Source organism: Giraffa tippelskirchi, chromosome 5 (genome assembly GCF_054371585.1).
Source record: "Giraffa tippelskirchi isolate mGirTip1 chromosome 5, T2T-mGirTip1v1.2.pri, whole genome shotgun sequence".
NCBI lineage: Eukaryota > Metazoa > Chordata > Mammalia > Artiodactyla > Giraffidae > Giraffa > Giraffa tippelskirchi.
The window spans coordinates 174,857,525-174,876,255 of NC_137279.1; the positions used below are offsets into that span (position 1 = coordinate 174,857,525).

General features: G+C 46.4%; 1 protein-coding gene across 3 annotated transcripts; it reads right to left on the reverse strand.

Annotated features, from left to right (window-relative positions):
- Positions 1-5,530: 5,530 nt before the first annotated feature.
- On the reverse strand, positions 5,531-17,522 carry AKR1A1 (aldo-keto reductase family 1 member A1). 3 transcript variants are annotated; one of them, XM_081488648.1, is made up of 9 exons: positions 17,351-17,522; positions 11,647-11,735; positions 8,539-8,658; positions 8,216-8,367; positions 7,411-7,606; positions 6,864-7,063; positions 6,542-6,614; positions 6,316-6,402; positions 5,531-5,687 (listed from the first exon to the last, which is right to left on the reverse strand). In XM_081488648.1, exons 1-9 carry the CDS (start codon positions 17,439-17,441, stop codon positions 5,622-5,624), a joined length of 1,074 nt encoding a protein of 357 aa, XP_081344774.1. In that variant the 5' UTR covers positions 17,442-17,522; the 3' UTR covers positions 5,531-5,621. The 3 variants fall into 3 exon arrangements, with proteins under 3 accessions (XP_081344774.1, XP_081344775.1, XP_081344776.1); XM_081488649.1 differs by lacking the exon at positions 17,351-17,522 and adding an exon at positions 17,129-17,268; XM_081488650.1 differs by lacking the exon at positions 17,351-17,522 and adding an exon at positions 17,129-17,268 and having other exon boundaries at positions 11,647-11,803.
- Between the last annotated feature and the right edge of the window lie 1,209 nt (positions 17,523-18,731).

An 18,731-nucleotide genomic window follows, 5' to 3' on the forward strand; every position in this document is an offset into this window, starting at 1 on the left:
AATCAAGACAGTAAATTTTGCTGCAGTAGCAAGTAACCCCAAAACTTCAATGTCTTCATTCAATAATGTTCAGTCTTCACTCATACTATATTTTCATCTCATGTGAGCTGGAGCCTTTGTTTTGTGTCATCCTCACTCTGGGTCTCAAGCTGATGAAGATGAAACAACAACCATAAATTATAATGTAGAGTATTGCTTGTCACCATTTCAGATGGAAAGAGAGACTATGTTGGCACGTACACTTGCTCTTAAAGCGTTCATTTGGAACCAACACATAATTTTTCTTTTTATTGGTCAGCACAAGTCATTTTAATATCTCTGGAATACTAGAGCAAAGGTTTAATGCAAAAAGTGACACCCTGGATCTCCACACACGGAAGTATCATCTACCTCTGTTGTGGCAGAATTGAATGGCTCTTGACCTCATGTTCATAGCTCATGGTGATGTTTACACTGTGGTCAACACAAATTATTAAACTGTACAGTCAATTAGAAAGAAACATCCCTAGGGCTTCCCTGGTGGCTCAGTGGTAAAGAATCCACCTGCCAATGCAGGAGACGTGGGTTTGATCCCTGGCCCAGGAAGATCCCACACAAGAAAGGAAAAAAAAAGAAAGAAAAGAAACATCTCTAAAATTAAACCGTCTTGGTTCTCCACTCTATTGAGAACTGTTTAATTAATTCAGATAGATCCTGGGTGTAGGGAAATGAAACAGAATGAGATTTAAATGTAATTGAGAAGTGGATTCGATCCCTGGGTAGGGAAGATCCCCTGGAGAAGGAAATGGCAACTCACTCCAGTACTCTTGTCTGGGAAATCCCATGTTCAGAGAAGCCTGACAGGCTACATACAGTCCACGGGGCTGCATAAGAGTCAGACACAACTTAGCAACTAAACAACAACAATAACAACAAACGTGCATTAATTATCCTGGAAAAAAAAATGCTCTCCTGGACTCATTATACTAGCTCAGGCTTACTTGTCATGTTGTATAAAACAACCTATTAAAACCTTGATTAGCCAAAGGCCCAAGGAGCAGTGAAATAAAACAAAGACACATCTGTACAGGTATATTTATAGCCTCATGAATATACAGATGTCAGAGTGCAGATGATCCTCAAAGAGGAAAATCAACAGAACTTGTCATGAACATTCTAGAAGTAAACATCTCAAACAAATAGATTTTCAATGTTTTACTGCTTTGGACAAATGTGAGGACTCCATAGATCACATTTCCCTGGACAAATATTGTGATCTCTTTCAAATGTATGTTATTAGTCCCATTTTTCCAAGTATTCTCTTTCAGTTTGCCTGACTTTGACTACAACGTTCACATTCCTTCTCCTATAGAACATCACAAGGTCTCATTTTTCCTACTTGAGTGTGAGATAGCCCCTCCTCCCTTGCAGACCACAGAGCAGTTTCTGAGAGGGGTTTAAGATTGTACTTGTGTATAAGGAATTTTGATATAAGAAAATGGAATGTGGTGGTGCTAGCCTCTGGATAGTGAGCACCCCCTTCTTTCTAGAATGTAGTCTTATAAAGGCAAGTCTCATTTTAAAATGAGTCTCTGGTCTTTTACTCAAAAGAGTCATATAAAGAATCCTTTTTGTAAAACTACGTAAGGACCTCATAGTTTGTTGTTGACTGTTGTTGTTTTGGGCTGTACTGAATGGTATGTAGAACCTTAGTTCCCTGACAAGGGGTCAAACCCACATCCCCTACATTGGAAGTTCAGAGTCTTAACCACTGGACTAACAGGGAAGCCCCAAGGACATTATGGTTTTCTCAAAGTCCGTCCTTAATACCTTGATAAGCCAAGTATCTTCTTTTGAAGTCTAGTGTCTTAATATTTGATTTTCTTTCCCAATTAACTGTCAGATCCTCACTTTTCTATTGCTTTGGGTATGATGTGTTAAGTTCCCAATATCACTTCATTGCTTCATAAAGACTTGTTATCTTTTGCAAGATGTGCAATTTCATTTTTCAGTCGATATGCATTGTACTGCTCAGTGATTTAGACAAAGATGTCAATAGAGAAATGCTAACATTCAGCAGGGTGAGATGTCTGAGTCAAGAATGATTTCTAAATAGTTTACTCGTGAATAATTTGATGTTATGACAACTCTCACTTCCTGATATGAGCTGAATTGTGTCCTCCTCCCTCAAATTCTTATGGTGGTGGTGGTTTAGTCACTAAGTAGGGTTGACCTTTGTGACCCCATAGACTGCAGCCCATCAGGATAATCATGGGATTATCCTGGCAAGGATACTGGAGTGGGTTGCCATTTCCTCCTCCAGGGGATCTTCCCTACCCAGGGATCGAACCCCCGTCCCCTGCACTGCAGGCCACATTGCAGGTAGATTCTTTACCTCTGAGCCACCAGGGAAGCCCCTATGCTTAAGTACTAACCCTTAATACTGCAGAATGTAACTGTACATGGAGACAAGGTCTTCAGTTATAGTGAGCTCATTATGATGGGCCCTAATTCAATACGACTACCTTATAAGAAATTTGGGCACAGGGAATTTCCTGGCAGTCCAGTGGTTAGGACCCTACCTGTTCACTGCTGGGGCCTGGGTTCAATCCCTGGTCGGGGAACAAAGATTTCACAAGCCATGCAGCATGGCCAAAAAATTAAACAAAAAAACTCAAACAAAAAAGAAATGTGGACACAGATGTGTACAGAAGAAAGACAATATAAAGTCACAGGGAGATGTCCATCTACAAGCCAAGGAGAGAAGCCTAGAACAACCCTTCTCTTACACCAGAGGGAACCTATCCTGCTTTGATCTCAGACTTCTATTTCCAAAACTGTAAGAAAACAAATTTCTGTTGTTTAAATCACCCATTCTGCGGTACTGTCATGGCAGCCTCAGCAAACTAATACACTTGAAACTCGCACTACCTCCTAACTGTGGAAACTTGGATCATGAAAGAGTATAAGGAGGCTATGGAATCATACAGCAAACCACCTGGGGAGAGTGAGATCAGGAAAGCTGTTCCAGAGAAGTGACAGCTAAATGGGATGTTTAATAATAGATGTTCACCCAACAGTGGGCTAACAGGTTCCAGGTAGAAAGGACCAGAAATGAAAGACTAACTTCTCAGGTTGCTAGATGCAAACTATTAAATTTAGAATGGATGCACCCATTGACTGACTGTCTTAATGTATTAATGGACTGTCACTCACCAGGCTCCTCTGTCCATGGAATTCTCCAGGCAAGAATACTGGAGTGGGTAGCCATTGCCTTCTCCAGGGGCTCTTTCTGACCCAGGGATCAAACCCAGGTCTCCCGCATTGCAGTCATATTCTTTACTGTCTAAGCCACCAGGAAAGCCCCAATGTATAGCATGGGAAACTATATTCAATATTCTGTTATAAACCATAACAGAAAAGAACATAAAAAGTAAGAATGTACATAAGAATGCTAAGGCACTTCAGTCGTGTCTGACTCTTTGTGACTCTATGGACTATAGCCCGCCAAGCTCCTCTGTCCGTGGGATTTTCCAGGCAAGAATACTGAAGTGGGTTGCCATGCCCTCCTTCAGGGGAATCTTCCCAACCCAGGGACTGAACCCAATTCTCTTTTGTCTCCTTCATTGGCAGGCAGGTTCTTTACCACTAGTGTCACCTGGGAAGCCCTAAGAATGTACATATGTATTTAACAGAGTCACTTTGCAGTACTGCCAGATTGGCACACATTGTAAATCAACTATTGTTCAGTTGCTAAGCCATGTCCAACTCTGCGACCCCACAGATTGCAGTATGTCAGGCTTCCCTGTCCTTCGCTATACCCTGAAGTTTGCTCAAACTCGTGTTCATTGAGTCAGTGATGCCATTCAACCCTTGCATCCTCTGTCACCCCCTTCTCCTCTTGCCCTTAATCTTTCCCAGCATCAGGGGCTTTTCCAATGAGTCGGCTCTTCACATCAGGTGGTCAAAATTTTGGAGCTTCAGTTTCAGCACCAGTCCTTCCAATGAATATTCAGGATTGATTTCCTTTAGGCTTGACTGGTTTGGTCTCCTTGCAGTCCAAGGGACTCTCAAGTCGTCTCTAGCACCACAGTTTGAAAGCATCAGTTCTTCAGTGCTCAGCCTTCTTTATGGTCCAACTCTCATATCCATACATGACTACTGGAAAAACCATAGCTTTCACAATACTATTAATAAAATTAAAAAAGACTAACTTGCAACATGCCTCCCTCTAGCCACTTTTTATCCTACTAATCCATTTTCCCCACTGCTCTAGTGCTGTTATTTCTTCTTCTTTTTTTTGATAGGTAAGAAGTGGATATATTTAGAGAGAAACACACTCCACAGAGCATAGGCCATCTCAGAAGGCAAGAACAGCCATGCTGTATTTCTAAGATACAAACCACGCCATGTTATTCCTGCTCAGAACTCTTCCATAGCTTCCTGCTGCATTCAGGATTAAAAAACCTAAAATCTTAACCCAGTCTCCTAGGCTTTCCAGCATCAGGTCCCTATCTTATTCCAGCATTATTTCATGCCATTCCACACCCCACCCACCCCACCCCCTCGTTTTCAGTTTGTCACGCAAGACTTTAGGTTTTTCCAACAGCTTCTTCCAGTTACAAAGTTTTCCCCCAAGCTATCCAGTTTGCATGGAACACTATTACCACCCTCACCTCTTTTAACAAATTATTCCCTACTCATCCTTCAGATCTTAGCCAATTAAATCAGTAGGCTTCTTGCTCTGTGCTTTTTCACAGCACTTCTCCCAACTGTAATTAAACTAATTATGCAATTACTTAGTCTGTCTCAAGTAAACTGCAGGGACCTGTCTTAGTTGTAGCTATATCCCCAGGGCCTAGCATTTGTGTCTAACCCATATAAGGACTCCATTAATATCTTCTGAATGAAGAGCAATGGTTCAACTAGAAAACTAAAATGAGTTTTATATGATTGGAGTTTAGAGGGTTTTTCCAAAAACCTTCCTAAAATCTCAGTAGTCTCTGGTGGGACCATAAATTATGTAAGATAGGACCTTAGGTACAGTGACAAGCTTTGGTGCTGACTCGGCCTCCTTCAGGTGGCCTATGCACATTGACTCTCAGCCACTGTCTGAGAGATAAAGTCTCTGTCCCGATTCTCTAAACTGGAACTCCCAAACTTCAGAATGTAAGTTTTTTTGGCTCCTCATATTCCTAAATCTAGGCACTAACTAGGAGGAGGGGCAGGGTGTGGGAACTCAAGACCCATGCCCAGCAGGGCCAAGAAACCACAGGACTCTGATCTCAGTCCGTAAGTGACCAATTTTTGTTATTCTCACAGACTACTGTGGGGCGGCATGCAGTGCTAATAGATGCCACTAGATGGCGATACTCCACTAATATATCTAATTTATGAAAGTGGAAATGGAATTCAGCTACATGCTTGTGTCTCCAGAACCAAAAAAATAAGCGGGTTTGGACTCAGGGCAGGTCACACCCAGCATCCCAAAAAGAAACAATTTCCATACCAAGTCTGACCAGACAAATAAGACAAGCAAGTAGCATGGATGGATACTTCAAGGGCTTTATTAACTCCTTCTTTCTGGGGACAGCAGGACCTTACAGCCGGAGAGATGAAAAGGAAGCCAGGAAGCGGTGGTCTCAATATGGCTCATTGAAGGGGTACAGAGGGTGCCCTGCATCTCTTGGGACCCTCTTCCCATCCACCTGGAAAGACAGATAGATGACTCCATTAGCAAGAGGTGACATTCCCGTACCCTGCCCATCCCCCTAGTTAGACATTCCAGGACATCTTTTCCCAAGAATCTTCCTGAACAGCCTCACCTGTGCACAGCACTATGACAGACGTCAGTGACAGAGACCTAGCCTCAGAGAATGCCACGGTACCAACAGCATTCCAGCACCAAACCCACAGCCTGGTACATGGCTGACTCTATCCCTAAGAGTTTAAAGTCTCAGCTGGGATAAGGAACTATTTATTTCCCCTTCTAACAAGGTTGAGAATCCCCATTTATACTGAGAAATTGTTACGTGTCAGGAACTGGGATCATTTTACACATAGGAAGCTAAAGCTTAGACAAGTTAAATCACTTGCTCTAAGTTACAAGGTATTCAGAGTCAGGACTGGAACTCACAGGCTAAATGCCTTATCCCTGAACCAGATTACTTCTGGGAGCTCAATAAAGAAAACACAGTCCACTGTGTCCAGGATAGCAATCCTACCAACAATACCATCCTGCCAAGCCTCTAATCAGCAATATGGAGGCCAGACTTAGGCCAGAATCCTGCCCCGAATCTCACATTCCCTGATTTTGGGGGGGTGATACACACTCACCGTAAGCATGGGCACAATGAATCGCAAATTTTTATTCAGGGCATCCAGCTGCTTCATCTCCTCTGGGCTAAAGGTGAAGTCAAACACCTGGGAATGGATGGTGGGGGTCAGGAAAGCCAGTGTTGTGAGTGGAAGTTGGAGTTCCAGACCACTGCCTTCTTAGCCAGAGTCATGGTCAGACTGTGTCCCAGTGGGCTAAAGAAGACAGGACAGACACATCAAGTACCTGGATGTTCTCAAGAATACGGGAAGGCGTGACACTCTTGGGGATGCAGCTCACTTTCCTCTGGACCTGCCACCTAAGTGGGGGATGGAAGTAAATGAAACAGTCAGTACTCACAAGCATTTTGTCCTCCATGCAGCCTTCTCTGAGCTCCTAGAACCCCCGAGCCCCACCGGAAGTGGGAACGAGCCTCAGAATGGCCTCTCCTGAGATGACACAGCAAGATTCTCAGCCTCATTCAAGCATTTGGAACCCCTCAACCCTTGCCTCCCAGCCCAGGAGCCCTCTCCCTAACCTGACTGTCTTTCCCTAAGACTTCTCATACCTGAGCAAGATCTGAGCTGGAGACCGACCATGCTTTTCAGCCAGTGCCAGGACCACTGGCTCCTTAAGCAGGACAGGCTCCTCAGGATCACGCCACGCACGATCAGAAGAGCCCAGAGGGCTATAAGCAGTCACCTCCAGGCCTCGTGCTTGGCAGTGGGCAATCAGCTCATTCTGAGCCAGGTATGGGTGGCATTCCACCTAAGCCAAGAAACAACCTATCACCACTGGGTGGCTGCAGCTGGCTTGCTGGCCCCACCCGGACACACACGTTCTGACCAACCCTGAATTGCTGACCCCCCACTTCCCTTCACTCTACTTTTCTCACTCTCTAGACAGTTTTCCATTGTCTATTTCATTCTCTTCCCACACTTCAGTGCCCTTCCTTAAGCAGAGGATTTCTGCACCAACACTTCTGACAACTTTCTAGCTCTTTCCTGAAGTAAACTCATCATCTGCTCACTCATGTTCATTTACACACACGCACGCACACACACACATGCACGCACACCATCCCCAAACCAACTGATCTGCTTTGCTGTGCTCACCTGCAGGACAGCTGGGCGCACAGAGGCCATGCTGAGCACATCGTCAATCTGCCGACTGTTGAAGTTGGACAGGCCCAGAGCCCGCACAAGCCCCTTAGCCACCAGTGCCTCCAGAGCCCTCCAGGTCTCCTTGTAGTGGGTGGAGTCATAGCGTATAGTCCCATCAGCATTCTTAGGGAAGGGGCTGTCTCCCCGCCTGAGTGAAAGACATCCCCCCAGGTGTGGGCACACATGCCAGGCTCCTGTCTACCTGCCCGTCCAGCCATTCTACATCCCATAATCGAAGCCCAGAAAGGGGAAAGGGCCAAGAATGAGAAACAAGCATGGTTTTTCACCTTTCCAGGTCGTGATTCAAGTGTTAACTCCATATGGAATGCCCATCCCCCCTTCTCTTCTTCCTAGACACAGATTATATTCCCTCCCCTCTGGGAAGTCGTCCTTGACTCCTTCTGCCGCGCCTCGGGGAAACTGCACTGCAGGTCCCTACAGCCTTCTTCAAGTACAGAGCACGGAGCTATGGTCGTCTCCTCCCACACCTTCTGTGGGAGCTTACTCTACTGCAACCCCAGGGCTGAGCACAGCAAAAGCTAGAACATTTCCCCAGTGTATAAAGGCAGCAGGAGGACTCATCCATATACACCCTAAGATACATGCCATGTGAAGTGGCACTCCTTTTTTCTGTAGCTAGACTGTAGCAGAAAAGACTCAGTGCTCCTCTCTTGCTCTGCTCCTATAACTTACAAAAAGTTACTAACATGACTCCTCTAACCCCTGATTCCTAGATGAAGACCCTGGCAAGGCTCACTCAAAGGCGTAAGGCCAGTGCATCAGGTACAGGTCCAGATACTCCAGCTGCAGGTCAGCAAGTGTCTTCCGGAGGGCAGGCTCCACATCCTCGGGGTGGTGCTTTGTGTTCCACAGCTTGGAGGTCACAAAGAGCTCCTCCCGAGGCACCAACTGGTACAGGGGACAGAGTCCACAGTGAGAAGAGCCAAGGGCACCCAGTCTTGCCCACCCTCACCTTTGGGAGAAGAATTAGAAGGAAGCTGATGCCAGATCCCTCTAGTCAGCCCTTAGCCCCAGCCTCTGAGTCTTCTCACCCCATCCCTCTGTAGCCCCAGTCCTCACCTTGCCAGGTCCCACATTCTCCTTCAGGGCTTCCCCGATTTCAGTCTCATTGCCATAGATAGCAGCACAGTCAATGTGGCGGTAGCCTACACTCAGGGCATACTTAATAGCTGCTTTAACCTGCCAGGTGAGAAAAGAAAAAGTTTTAACTCTGTTGGCCTGGACCAGAAACTGCCCTCCTGAGGGTCACTGATGGGGGGAAGGGGCAGGAATTTACCACTGTAGTCATCCACACGGTGGAAGTGAGAAGATAGAAGATGGCTCCAGTCTTGGGGACCAAAAGTCTCTGTGGAGACCCCAAACCCTTTTTCCTCCCCCCACTAACTTCCAAGGTTCCTTCCTATCCAAACAATCTCAGCAGGGCCCAGCAAAAACTAACAATATGTTCCCTGCTAGATGCTCAGAAGATGGATGGATACATCAGTAGGACTGAAAGCAGAAGTATAGTCATGGAGACAGGTCCCAATCCTGAGGAGCTGGTTAGGGAAACGTGATACACAGGTTAAGTAGTTCCTAGAGCAAGGCCACATGGAGACAGATCCTTAGGAAGCCATGTGGGAACTTCCCTGGTGGTCCAGTGGTTAAGAATCCACCTGCCAAAGCAGGGGATATGTGTTCCACCCCTGGTCCAGGAAGATTCTACGTGCCATGGAGCAACTAAGCCTGTGCATTGCAGCTACTGAGCTGGGGAGACCAGAGCCTATGCTGCACAATAAGAGAAGCCACTGCAATGAGAAGCCCATGCACCATAACTAGAGAGTAGCCCCCATCCACTGCACTGCAACTAGAGACAGTCTGTGTGCAGCAAAGACCCAGTGCAGCCAAAAAAATGTAAATTTAAAAAAAAAAATCACACATATATATAAATTTAAATTCCATTTTAAATATATGTACATATTTAAAGGGAAAGCCATGTAGACTGTGGCTCAGACAAGCAGAAGAGGTGAGGGAGGTGGAGAAGAGAAAACTAAGGAAGGCAGAAAAGTAAGATGGAAGCTGGGCCCAGAGTCCCCCACCAGAAGAGAATAAAGCAGGCACCACGGAGGATGATGGGTCAGTCAATTTGTTAAAAACCAGACTAGAAACATGGCATCAGGAGCAGATCCAAGGGTGTTAGGCCCCCTGCCACTCAAGATCTCCATTTAGGTGCAGCTGTTACTATCCAGACATGTGCCCTTCTCATCGACCCTACTCCATCCCATTTCCCACCCCTCCATCCCTGACCCCATCTTGGCCCTGGCTCTGGCCTCCACCCCCGGCCTTCGTCTAGCTCCTGGACTTGTCCCAGGCGGTGTCACTGCCTGCCTACAGCACCAGACTCTAGGCAGCTGTAGGAAGGAAAGCAAAGGGAGAAAAGGCAGACAGAGTTCATTCAACCACGCCACCAACCTCAGCTTAAATCCCAGAGAGAAGAGGCCATTGTCCCAGCCAGAGTTCCTCCCAAACTTCTCTCAACTCTGACTCAGATTCCAAGAACAAGTAACCCCTAGGTGGGAGCTGCTCCAACCCAGGTGGGAGCTATGTCCATCTAGGAAGGCAGGTTTTCATTCCCAGGCTCCCCTGGGCTGGAAAGTCTATACCAGGGGTTACTAAACTCCAGCTAGCAGCTGCCTTTTGTTTTTTTTCAGCCCTTGAGCTAAGAACAAGTTTTATATTTTTAGATAGTTATATAAGTACATAACCACCTGCATTTTGCAAGTTGTCTGACAAAATCTAAATTATTAACCACCTTGTCCTTTAAGAAACAGTTCGCTGACCTTTGATATAAACAGTTGACGGAGTTATTCTTTAAACCCTGATACCTGCTGTGTGTATCTGGCTATGTATTGTCACCCTATATCAGGCTGCATATTGTCACCCTGCTTATTTAACTTATATGCAGAGTACATCATGCAAAATGCCCAGCTGGATGAAGCACAAGCTGGAATCAACATTGCCAGAAGAAATATCAATAATGCAGATGACACCACCCTTAAGGCAGAAAGCGAAGAGGAACTAAAGAGCCTCTTGATGGAAGGTGAAAGAGGAGAGTGAAAAAGTTGGCTTAAAACTCAACATTCAGAAAACTACGATCATGGCATCCAATCTCATCACTTCATGGCAAATAGATGGGGAAACAATGGAAACAGTGACATACTTTATTTTCTTGGGCTCTAAAATCACTGCAGATGGTGACTGCAGCCATGAAATTAAAAGACGCTTGCTCATTGGAAGAATAGCTATGGCCAACCTAGACTAAAAAGAAGAGACGTTATTTTGCCAACAAAGGTCCATCTAGTCAAAGCTATGGTTTTTCCAGTAGTCATGTATGGATGTGAGAGTTGGACCATAAAGAAGGCTGAACACTGAAGAATTGATGCTTTTGAACTGTGGTGTTGGAGAAGACTTTTGAGAGTCTCTTGGACTGCAAGGAGACCAAATTAGTCAATTCTGAAGGAAATCAATCCTGAATATTCATTGGAGGGACTGATGCTAAGGCTGAAGTTCAAATAATTTGGCCACCTGATGCAAACAGCCGACTCATTGGAAAAGACCCTGATACTGGGATGGCAGGAGGAAAAGGTGATGACAGAAGATGAGATGGTTGGATGGCATCACCAATTTAATGGACATGAGTCTGAGCAAGCTCAAGGAGATGGTGAAGGACAGGAAAGCCTGGCGTGCTGCAGTCCAAGGGGTTGCAAAGAGTTGGACAGAACTGAGCAACTGAACAACAACAACCTGCTGTGTGTAAGGAACCAAATGTGGAACAGAAGACACAATCACAGCACAGGATGATAAATGGCACCTTAGGGGTCAGCCCAGGGTCAGGCACAAAGGAGTCCCACATCTCCACAGCACTCAGTGCAGATCATCAGGGAACGGGCTCCTTCCTATGCCTGAGGCTCTGCTGGGCCCCTTAACCACTGCTCTGGATCAGCTGGGGAAGCCAAGAGCTCACTATGTCCCTTCTTCCCTTGTTTCTTCCCACCGCCCTCCAGGCTTATCCCTACCAGATGTGAAGTATAGGGATGGGGGTGATAGAGAAAACATAAGGACCCTCTCCCAAATAGTGCCTTTTCCCTAGAAGAGGGGCAAGAACCCCCTTCTTCTGCCCCCATCCCTCACCTGGCCAGGGTTGCTCTTCCAGGTGCCCAGTCCAATCAGGGGCATCTTCTGCCCCGTGTGGAGGAGGATACAGGAAGCCGCCATTGCCCCTGAAACACAGATGGGAAGAGAATGGTGTGAGGGTCAGGGCTGCTGTTGGGGCGACTGGTCAAAGCTCCTGTAAAACATGAGAGGAAAGCGGCACAGAGGTGATAGGAGAACAGGGTCATGCGTATATGCCTGGGAGCAAAGGCAGCTGAGACAGGGTGCCCAGAACCAACCAAAGCCAGTAGCTCCCAGACAAACACTAACAGGACCACCAGGCTGGCTGCCCTTCCTTTCACCAGGTTAAGGGTCTGGTTAAAGAGCTCTAAAACCTAAAAACAAAGGTGAGGTGGCTCCCCAGAAGTACTCAACCTTGACTACATGAGGTGTCAAGCCAGTGTAAGATAAGCAAAGGTCTTTATGAGACAAAGGGAGACCAGGTGACAGACGGGCTCAGGATCGAAGGATGAGATGAACGTTCTAGGAGATTAGCACTACAGAGACTGAGTCCCTCTCACAGAGGTCTGATCAGCCATGCTACTAGGCCTGAGTGGGCTCTTACAAGGGAAGTATCCTATTTTTAGATTAAAAAACAAAAACAAAAACAGGCCCAGAGAGATAAAGTTATTTGCCCCAGATCAATAGCTAAGTGACAGAGAGAGCCAACAATTCAAGAAGGAGCCGATAGAAAAGGCAGGAAAAGGCAAGTGAACAAAGGCCAATAAAATACATATGCTATGCCTCACAGCAGACACATGTACACTGTGTTACAGAAAAGTGACTTCTGTAGGGCAAGGACAAGAGAATAATGATATTGTCTTTTTTTTTTTTTAATATTTATTTATTTGGCTGCACCGGGTCTTAGTTACAGCACACACGATCTTCAATCTTCATTGCGGCATGCAAGGTTTTTAGCTGTGGCATGCAGGATCTTTTAGCAGCAGCATAACTCTTATTTGCAGCATGTGGGATCAAGTTCCCTGACCAGGGATCGAACCCAGGCTCTCTGCATTGGGAGTCCAGAGTCTTAGCCACTGGAGCACTAGGGAAGTCCCAACACTGGCTTTAAAGAATGAGTTGGATTGTCCCAAGAGTAAAGGGAAGGCCTTCCCTGGTGGCACAATGGATGAGAATCCGCCTGCCAGTGCAGGGGACACTGGTTCAATCCCTGGTTCAGGAAGATTTCACATGCCCTGGAGCAACTACTGAGCCTAAGATCCAGAGCCCAGATACTTCAACAACTGAAGCTCTGCCCTGCAACAAGGGAAGCCACTGCAATGGGAAGCCCAAGTACCGCAACAAAGAGTAGATTCTACCAGTCTAAACTAAAGAAAGCCTGCACAAAGCAACAAAGACCCAGTGCAGCCAAAAATAAATAAATTAAAAAAAAAAAGAGTAAAAGAGGAGTCTTTCCAGGAAGAGGAAACAGACACAGGACTTCAGTGCAGTGGAAAGCAGTAAATCACAGATATCTGAAAATTTCCAACTGAACAAAGCACGTGGGTAACTGCAACAACCCCATCTGGAGAGCTATGAAAATCAGAAGTCTCCAATGGCCCAAGAATACTCATTCAGTCAGCAGATGATGAATGGTCTTATGCTAGACACAAGAGACACACATATTCAAATAGTTCTTGCTCCCTGGGAGTTCATGGTCTGGTCAAGGGAGGACAGAGGATATTACAACCCATAAGACGGGACCAAAACCTGCATAAGGACTACAAGAAAAAAGTGACCTGGCTGGGATGGTTTCTTGGAGGTGACATGTGAGTCGAGCTTTGATGAATAGGATTTATCCAAGAGAAGGGAAAGGAGAAAGAGGGCTCACCCCAAGAATCAATAATATAGAAACAACCTTTTCCCGTGCTCTCATCAGTAAATATCACTCTCTCGGGGTTGAGTTCATTGCTGGTCAATACCTTTATTATCATAACCTTTGTTTCCAAGTTTGGAAAGGACATCAAGAATATTATGGTAGAGTAGGTAACTGGACAAGTTGCAAGTATAACTGACACACCAACACTGTCCTTCTTAATATTTCTGACTCAGGAAGAATTTTTTTTAAGGTTGTGACTTTATTATTTATTTTTGCCTCGTGGCACATGGGATCTTTGTTCTCTGACAAGGGATCAAACCCACATCCCCTGCACCCTCTGCAGTGGAAGTGCAGTCTTAACCACTGGACCACCAGGAAGAATATTATAGTCTAGTGGGCTTCCCAGGTGGCTCAGTGGTAAAGAATCCACCTGCCAATGCAGGAAACACAAGAACTATGGATTTGATCCTTGGGTCGGGAAAATCCCCTGGAGTAGGAAATGGCAAACCATTCCAGTATTCTTGCCTGGAAAATTTCATGGATAGAGAAGCCTGGTGGGCTACAGTCCATGAGGTGGCAAAGAGTTGGACCTGACAGCACAGGCGTGCGTGTGCGCCCGCGCGCACACACACACACACGCGCGCGCGCTTTTGGAGACCACCCTTTCTGCTAAAATGAAAACAGTTCAATTTGGGCAGCAAACCACAGACCACTGAGGGCAATACTCTTTGTTACCGAACTTCTGAGAGACACAAACTCTCCAGGATCAGGTAAACATTGTCTGTACTTCACAGGAGAAACAAGCTTGCCAGCTGCTACCAGGGACTATGGCTGGTTTCCTGGGCTTGATCTTCAACCTGTGACCTGTTGGCCTCTGCCAGATTTCTCAGAACACAAGGCTTGGCTCTGAAATTACACCTGGGCTGAGAGTGTGAACAAAAAACTGGCCTGGGGGGAAAAGGAAGAAGAAATCTGAAGCTTGCCTCTCCCCTTTCTTTTGCTGGTGAAACTGAAAACCAAAAAAGCTAAGGCTTGTGGGGCAGGGATCAGAGGTAGAAACAGTAAACACAGATCTTCAAAGAACAAACGCTCCAAAGGACACATGGAAGGCAGAAGATGGATGTTTTTCTCTAGGACAGGAAGTCATCCTCTGCCAGCTCCTGACTTCCTCATCTTCTACCTGTGCATCAGCCTTTCAGCCTAGCCCTGTGTTAAAAGGCCCTGAGCTTGTCAGCATCTGCCTAGCTGGACCTCTAGCAGCATTCAGACACCCCCATGTTATCTTGGGAGAGGTTCAAGGTGGAAAAGAAAGAGAAGCTGAGTGTGTAGGGGAGCAGGTGAGGGCAGTATCAGGACTCAGGTTTTATTAATCCCAGGTCAATGCCTAGGTTCCTCCTCTCCGGGACTTAGTCTTCCCTTCTCAGAGAAGGGCTCTGTAGTTGCTGCCAGGATGCAAGAAACTTGAAAACACAGAAAGAAGAAGCAGTCTTTTCATGAGTGTTCCCTGGCTGCATAGCCCTTCCCTCTCTGCCACGTTCCCCCACAAACAATATTGGTGTCCCTCAGGGTTCTGTCCTCAACCCCTTCTCACTCCCTAGTCAAGCTTCAGTGATGACCTTAATCACTAATTCTTCCCACCCCAGTTCTATACATTCACTTCCCTCTGGACATTTCCACCAGTATATCCTACAGGTATGAGACTCAACATGTCCAGAACTAAACCTATCAAATTCAGCAACAGAGCACAGAGGAAATGGTTCAAGTTCTGGAGTTGCACAGACGTGGGCTTGAATCTCAACTCCTCCATTTTGAAGAGATATTATGCCTAAAGCCCTCTGCACAGCACTTGACCATGTTCTTTGTTCTATATACTCTATCTCCCCAGGACTCAAGGCCCTGGATGACAAGTGTGAAAGCAAACCAGACATGTTCACAGTATAATCCATGGGGGTCTTACAAAAGCCATCTAAAGTATTTCAGTTTGTTTGAGGCCATTTCTGAGTATTATAAGATTAGGGTTTTGACAGGTAATGGGAAAGGGAATATAGCTTCTCCTGAACTTTGAAGATGCCAGCATGGAAAGCCACCTTAAATATGAAACAGTGGCCAAGATTTGATCTATCTGGCTGGGTTAAAAATCCTATAAATACTTGTAAATATTAAAAAACAAGATGCTGTTTGCTCTAAACTGTAATGTAACACCTAAGACTGCAATAGCACTTCCTGGATTTCTTGATGTATGTGCAAAGAATTTTAAAACATATACTCCTTAAATCTTTACCCAGCCCATCCACATCCACCTCCAGGGCCACTGCTCCAGCTGTAACCACCGTTCCCAAAACCAGGGATGGCTCTGATTCAGTGAGGCCCCTCTCCACCACAAAGCAGTCCCCAAATCTGACCATGTGACTTCCAGGCTCTCTTCCAGTAGTTCTCTCCTACCACCGGGGTAAAGTCCAGACTCCTTAGTAATACCCTTTATAACCTGGCTCCCACCTCCCCCATCTCTCCACCTCTTCACTTCAGACAACATATTCCAGACTCTGCAGAAGCAGCCACCATACTTGATTCCAGGCCTCTGCACACTTCCCTTCTGCACAAGTCCCACCCTTGCCTGGCTAACTGCAGCTCACCCTTCAGCTAGCTTTAAATTTCTGGCTCCTCCCATGTACTGATAGCTGATGTTGGCAATGCAGTGCACAACACTGCATTTGTGTGCTCATTTTCCTTCAAAAATCTAAGTACTCCTCAAGGTCAGGGTCATTTGTCTAACCTGGTAGCTGCTACAGTGCCTGCTTCCCATTTCCCCTACCCCACACACAGGCAAACAGGGGAGATCTTGACATCTGGAGGTGCATCTGAGAAAGTCACTGCCTCCATCACCTTCTTCCTTTCCTTCTTAGACAACCTGGAAACATTGATCTCTGGAAAATAACAAAGCACTTTACCATCTCCGATTAAAAAAAAAAATCCCAGTGATTCCATTAGGCATTGCTCTTGTGCTACAGATTAGAAAACTGAGACCTTGGGGGCAGTAACAAGACTGATGGGAACCCTCAAGACTCTTCTAAGGGAGGTCGTGCAGCCCTGAGTATGCACAGGCCGCAGGAAAGAGTTAATTAATAATAACCCCATCCGGTGAAGGTTCAGATTTCAGTCTCACTGTAACAGAGTACTGGGGCAAAACAGAAACATGTCCTGGCTTTCCCAAACCCAAGGCAGGTCCCAAAGCAAGCGAACCCACGCCCCTCTTGCCACGTCAGGTTTTATTAATTTCATAATTCTATAGGAAAACCAGATTTCCTGGAAAAACCGGGTCGGTGGGCAAACAAAAGGAAGATGGCAACCAAAACTTACTGACAATCGGTGCATGTAGCTTTTAAAAGCTTTATCTCACGTAACTCTTGCTACAGTCCTGATGTAGGAACTGATTTTACCGCTGGGCAAACTGAGGGCCAGAGAAACTGAGAACTTATCCAAGATCATTTAGAGAATAAGAGGAAGCGCAAATCCGAAACCAAGTCTGGCCGCCTTCAGAGCATTTGCTCTTCGCTCCAAACATGGGGGCGGACACATCTGGAGTAAAGGTTCGAGGCCATCTCCACTGCGCCAAAGAAACAGGGCAGCAGAGGAGAGACTCACCTCGGCACAGAGCGTTAACAGGGTAGTGTGGCTTCTCAGCTCAGTCCTGTGCCCTGCTAGCCACCAAGTGAGCCTCAGCTTCCGGGATTGGTGGGCAGCAGGAGAAACCCGCCTGAGCTTGGAGGTAGGGACTTAAGCCTGATGGTGATGAGGAAGCTCCTCCCGGAGGAGTGGCCGGGGCCGGGCGTTCAGCATCACGCGCGTGGTGGACCCCGCCCCTACCTCCAGAAAGAAGCTGAGGAGTGGAAGCCTGAGCTAGGAGGCTGCACCATCCGTTCCGCAGGATGGTGATGAGTGGATTGCCCACGAGCATCCTGCGGAATGTGGGCCCACACAGCGTGTCCTACTGTGGAGCTTGGACACTGCACACCGCTGGTTTGGCGAACTCGCGCGTGAAAGATGCACGCGCCTAGGGTCACGTAGGCGGCCCCGAGGGCGGGACCAGGCTGCGCCTCAGCCTGGCCCACACTGCACCGCGCGCCCCCTCTAAGGCGGCTCTGGGCGGTCCCAGCTCCTTCTCCTGCCAGAGAGAGAATCCGGCTGCCTCATGGCGGCTTCTTCAGCAGTGGGCTGTTCCCTCGCTCCACCGAATAAAACATAATTCAACTTTTAGACTGTCAGTATTTTTTTTATTCATTAATACATACAGAACAATGCACAAATCTCAAACATACAACTCTGATTTTTTCTTTTTCATTGTAATCGCCATCCAGCGCCCTCGCAGTCTCCTGTGGGGATGGTATTCACGTTCCACTTTACAGATTGTGCAGACTTAGCAGGCTTTACCTTGGTCAGAGTCAGATAGCTATTAAATTGCAGTTCTGAGATTTGAAATAGCTTTGCCATTCGAACTTAGAGGTGTCTTGAATTTATGTTTTCCCTTGGCAGAATGAGCAGGAAGCAGGTTTGTCTTGGTGTAGCTCTTTCTCTCCCTCACCTCCTTCCTGCCCCTCTGTACTCTGCCAGCGCGACTCTTCTCATTTTTTAAGCTTCTTTATATCTAGGCCACACTGTGAGGCATGTGCGAGCTTAGTTAACAAACCAGGGATCCAACTTTGGCTCCCAGCATTGGAAGGTGGATTCTTAACCACCTAACCACATGGGAAGTCCCTTCCCCATCATTTGTTTATACCCCAGATTACTCCCCACTGTCTCTCCAGTAGAAGTGGTGTCCTTGAAGAAGGAATTCATAGGGCCTGGACTCCATCTTAGGCCTGTTCGTGCTGATCATGTTCTGCCACCTCTCTAATGGACTCTGAACTCTGTGCTTAGTGCCTGTGGAAACGACAATAGAAGGATAAGACCCCTTCCAGACAGAGGAATCTTGAAGATTGTATCCAGGTTACTCATCACCTAAGAGAAAACATACACTGATCCCCCTACCTCCGGACAGGTCATAAATTTTTTCTGTAACCTCGGGCTTACTGATTATTGAATGTTTGAACACATAACACATGAATGATGGGGTTATTGTGATTGTATTTACCTTTCCTTTGTTTATGTAAGTCACAAGGAAATTGGGGTGGTGGGTTCAGACACGTACACATGGGGTATCAAAGATTTTCACAAATGCTGGTCGGGGTTCTTGGCTAAGAGGAGACTG

What these genes read in the sequence shown, in the direction of transcription:
- AKR1A1 (XM_081488648.1), bottom strand. Translation starts at nt 17,441, where the DNA reads ATGCTCGTGGGCAATCCACTCATCACCATCCTGCGGAACGGATGGTGC. An exon ending in TCCTCAGCTTCTTTCTGGAG is followed by an intron (nt 11,736 to 17,350) that starts GTAGGGGCGGGG and finishes TCTGTGTTTCAG; the next exon opens with GGGCAATGGCGGCTTCCTGT. An exon ending in CACTGGCCTTACGCCTTTGA is followed by an intron (nt 7,607 to 8,215) that starts GTGAGCCTTGCC and finishes TCTTTCACTCAG; the next exon opens with GCGGGGAGACAGCCCCTTCC.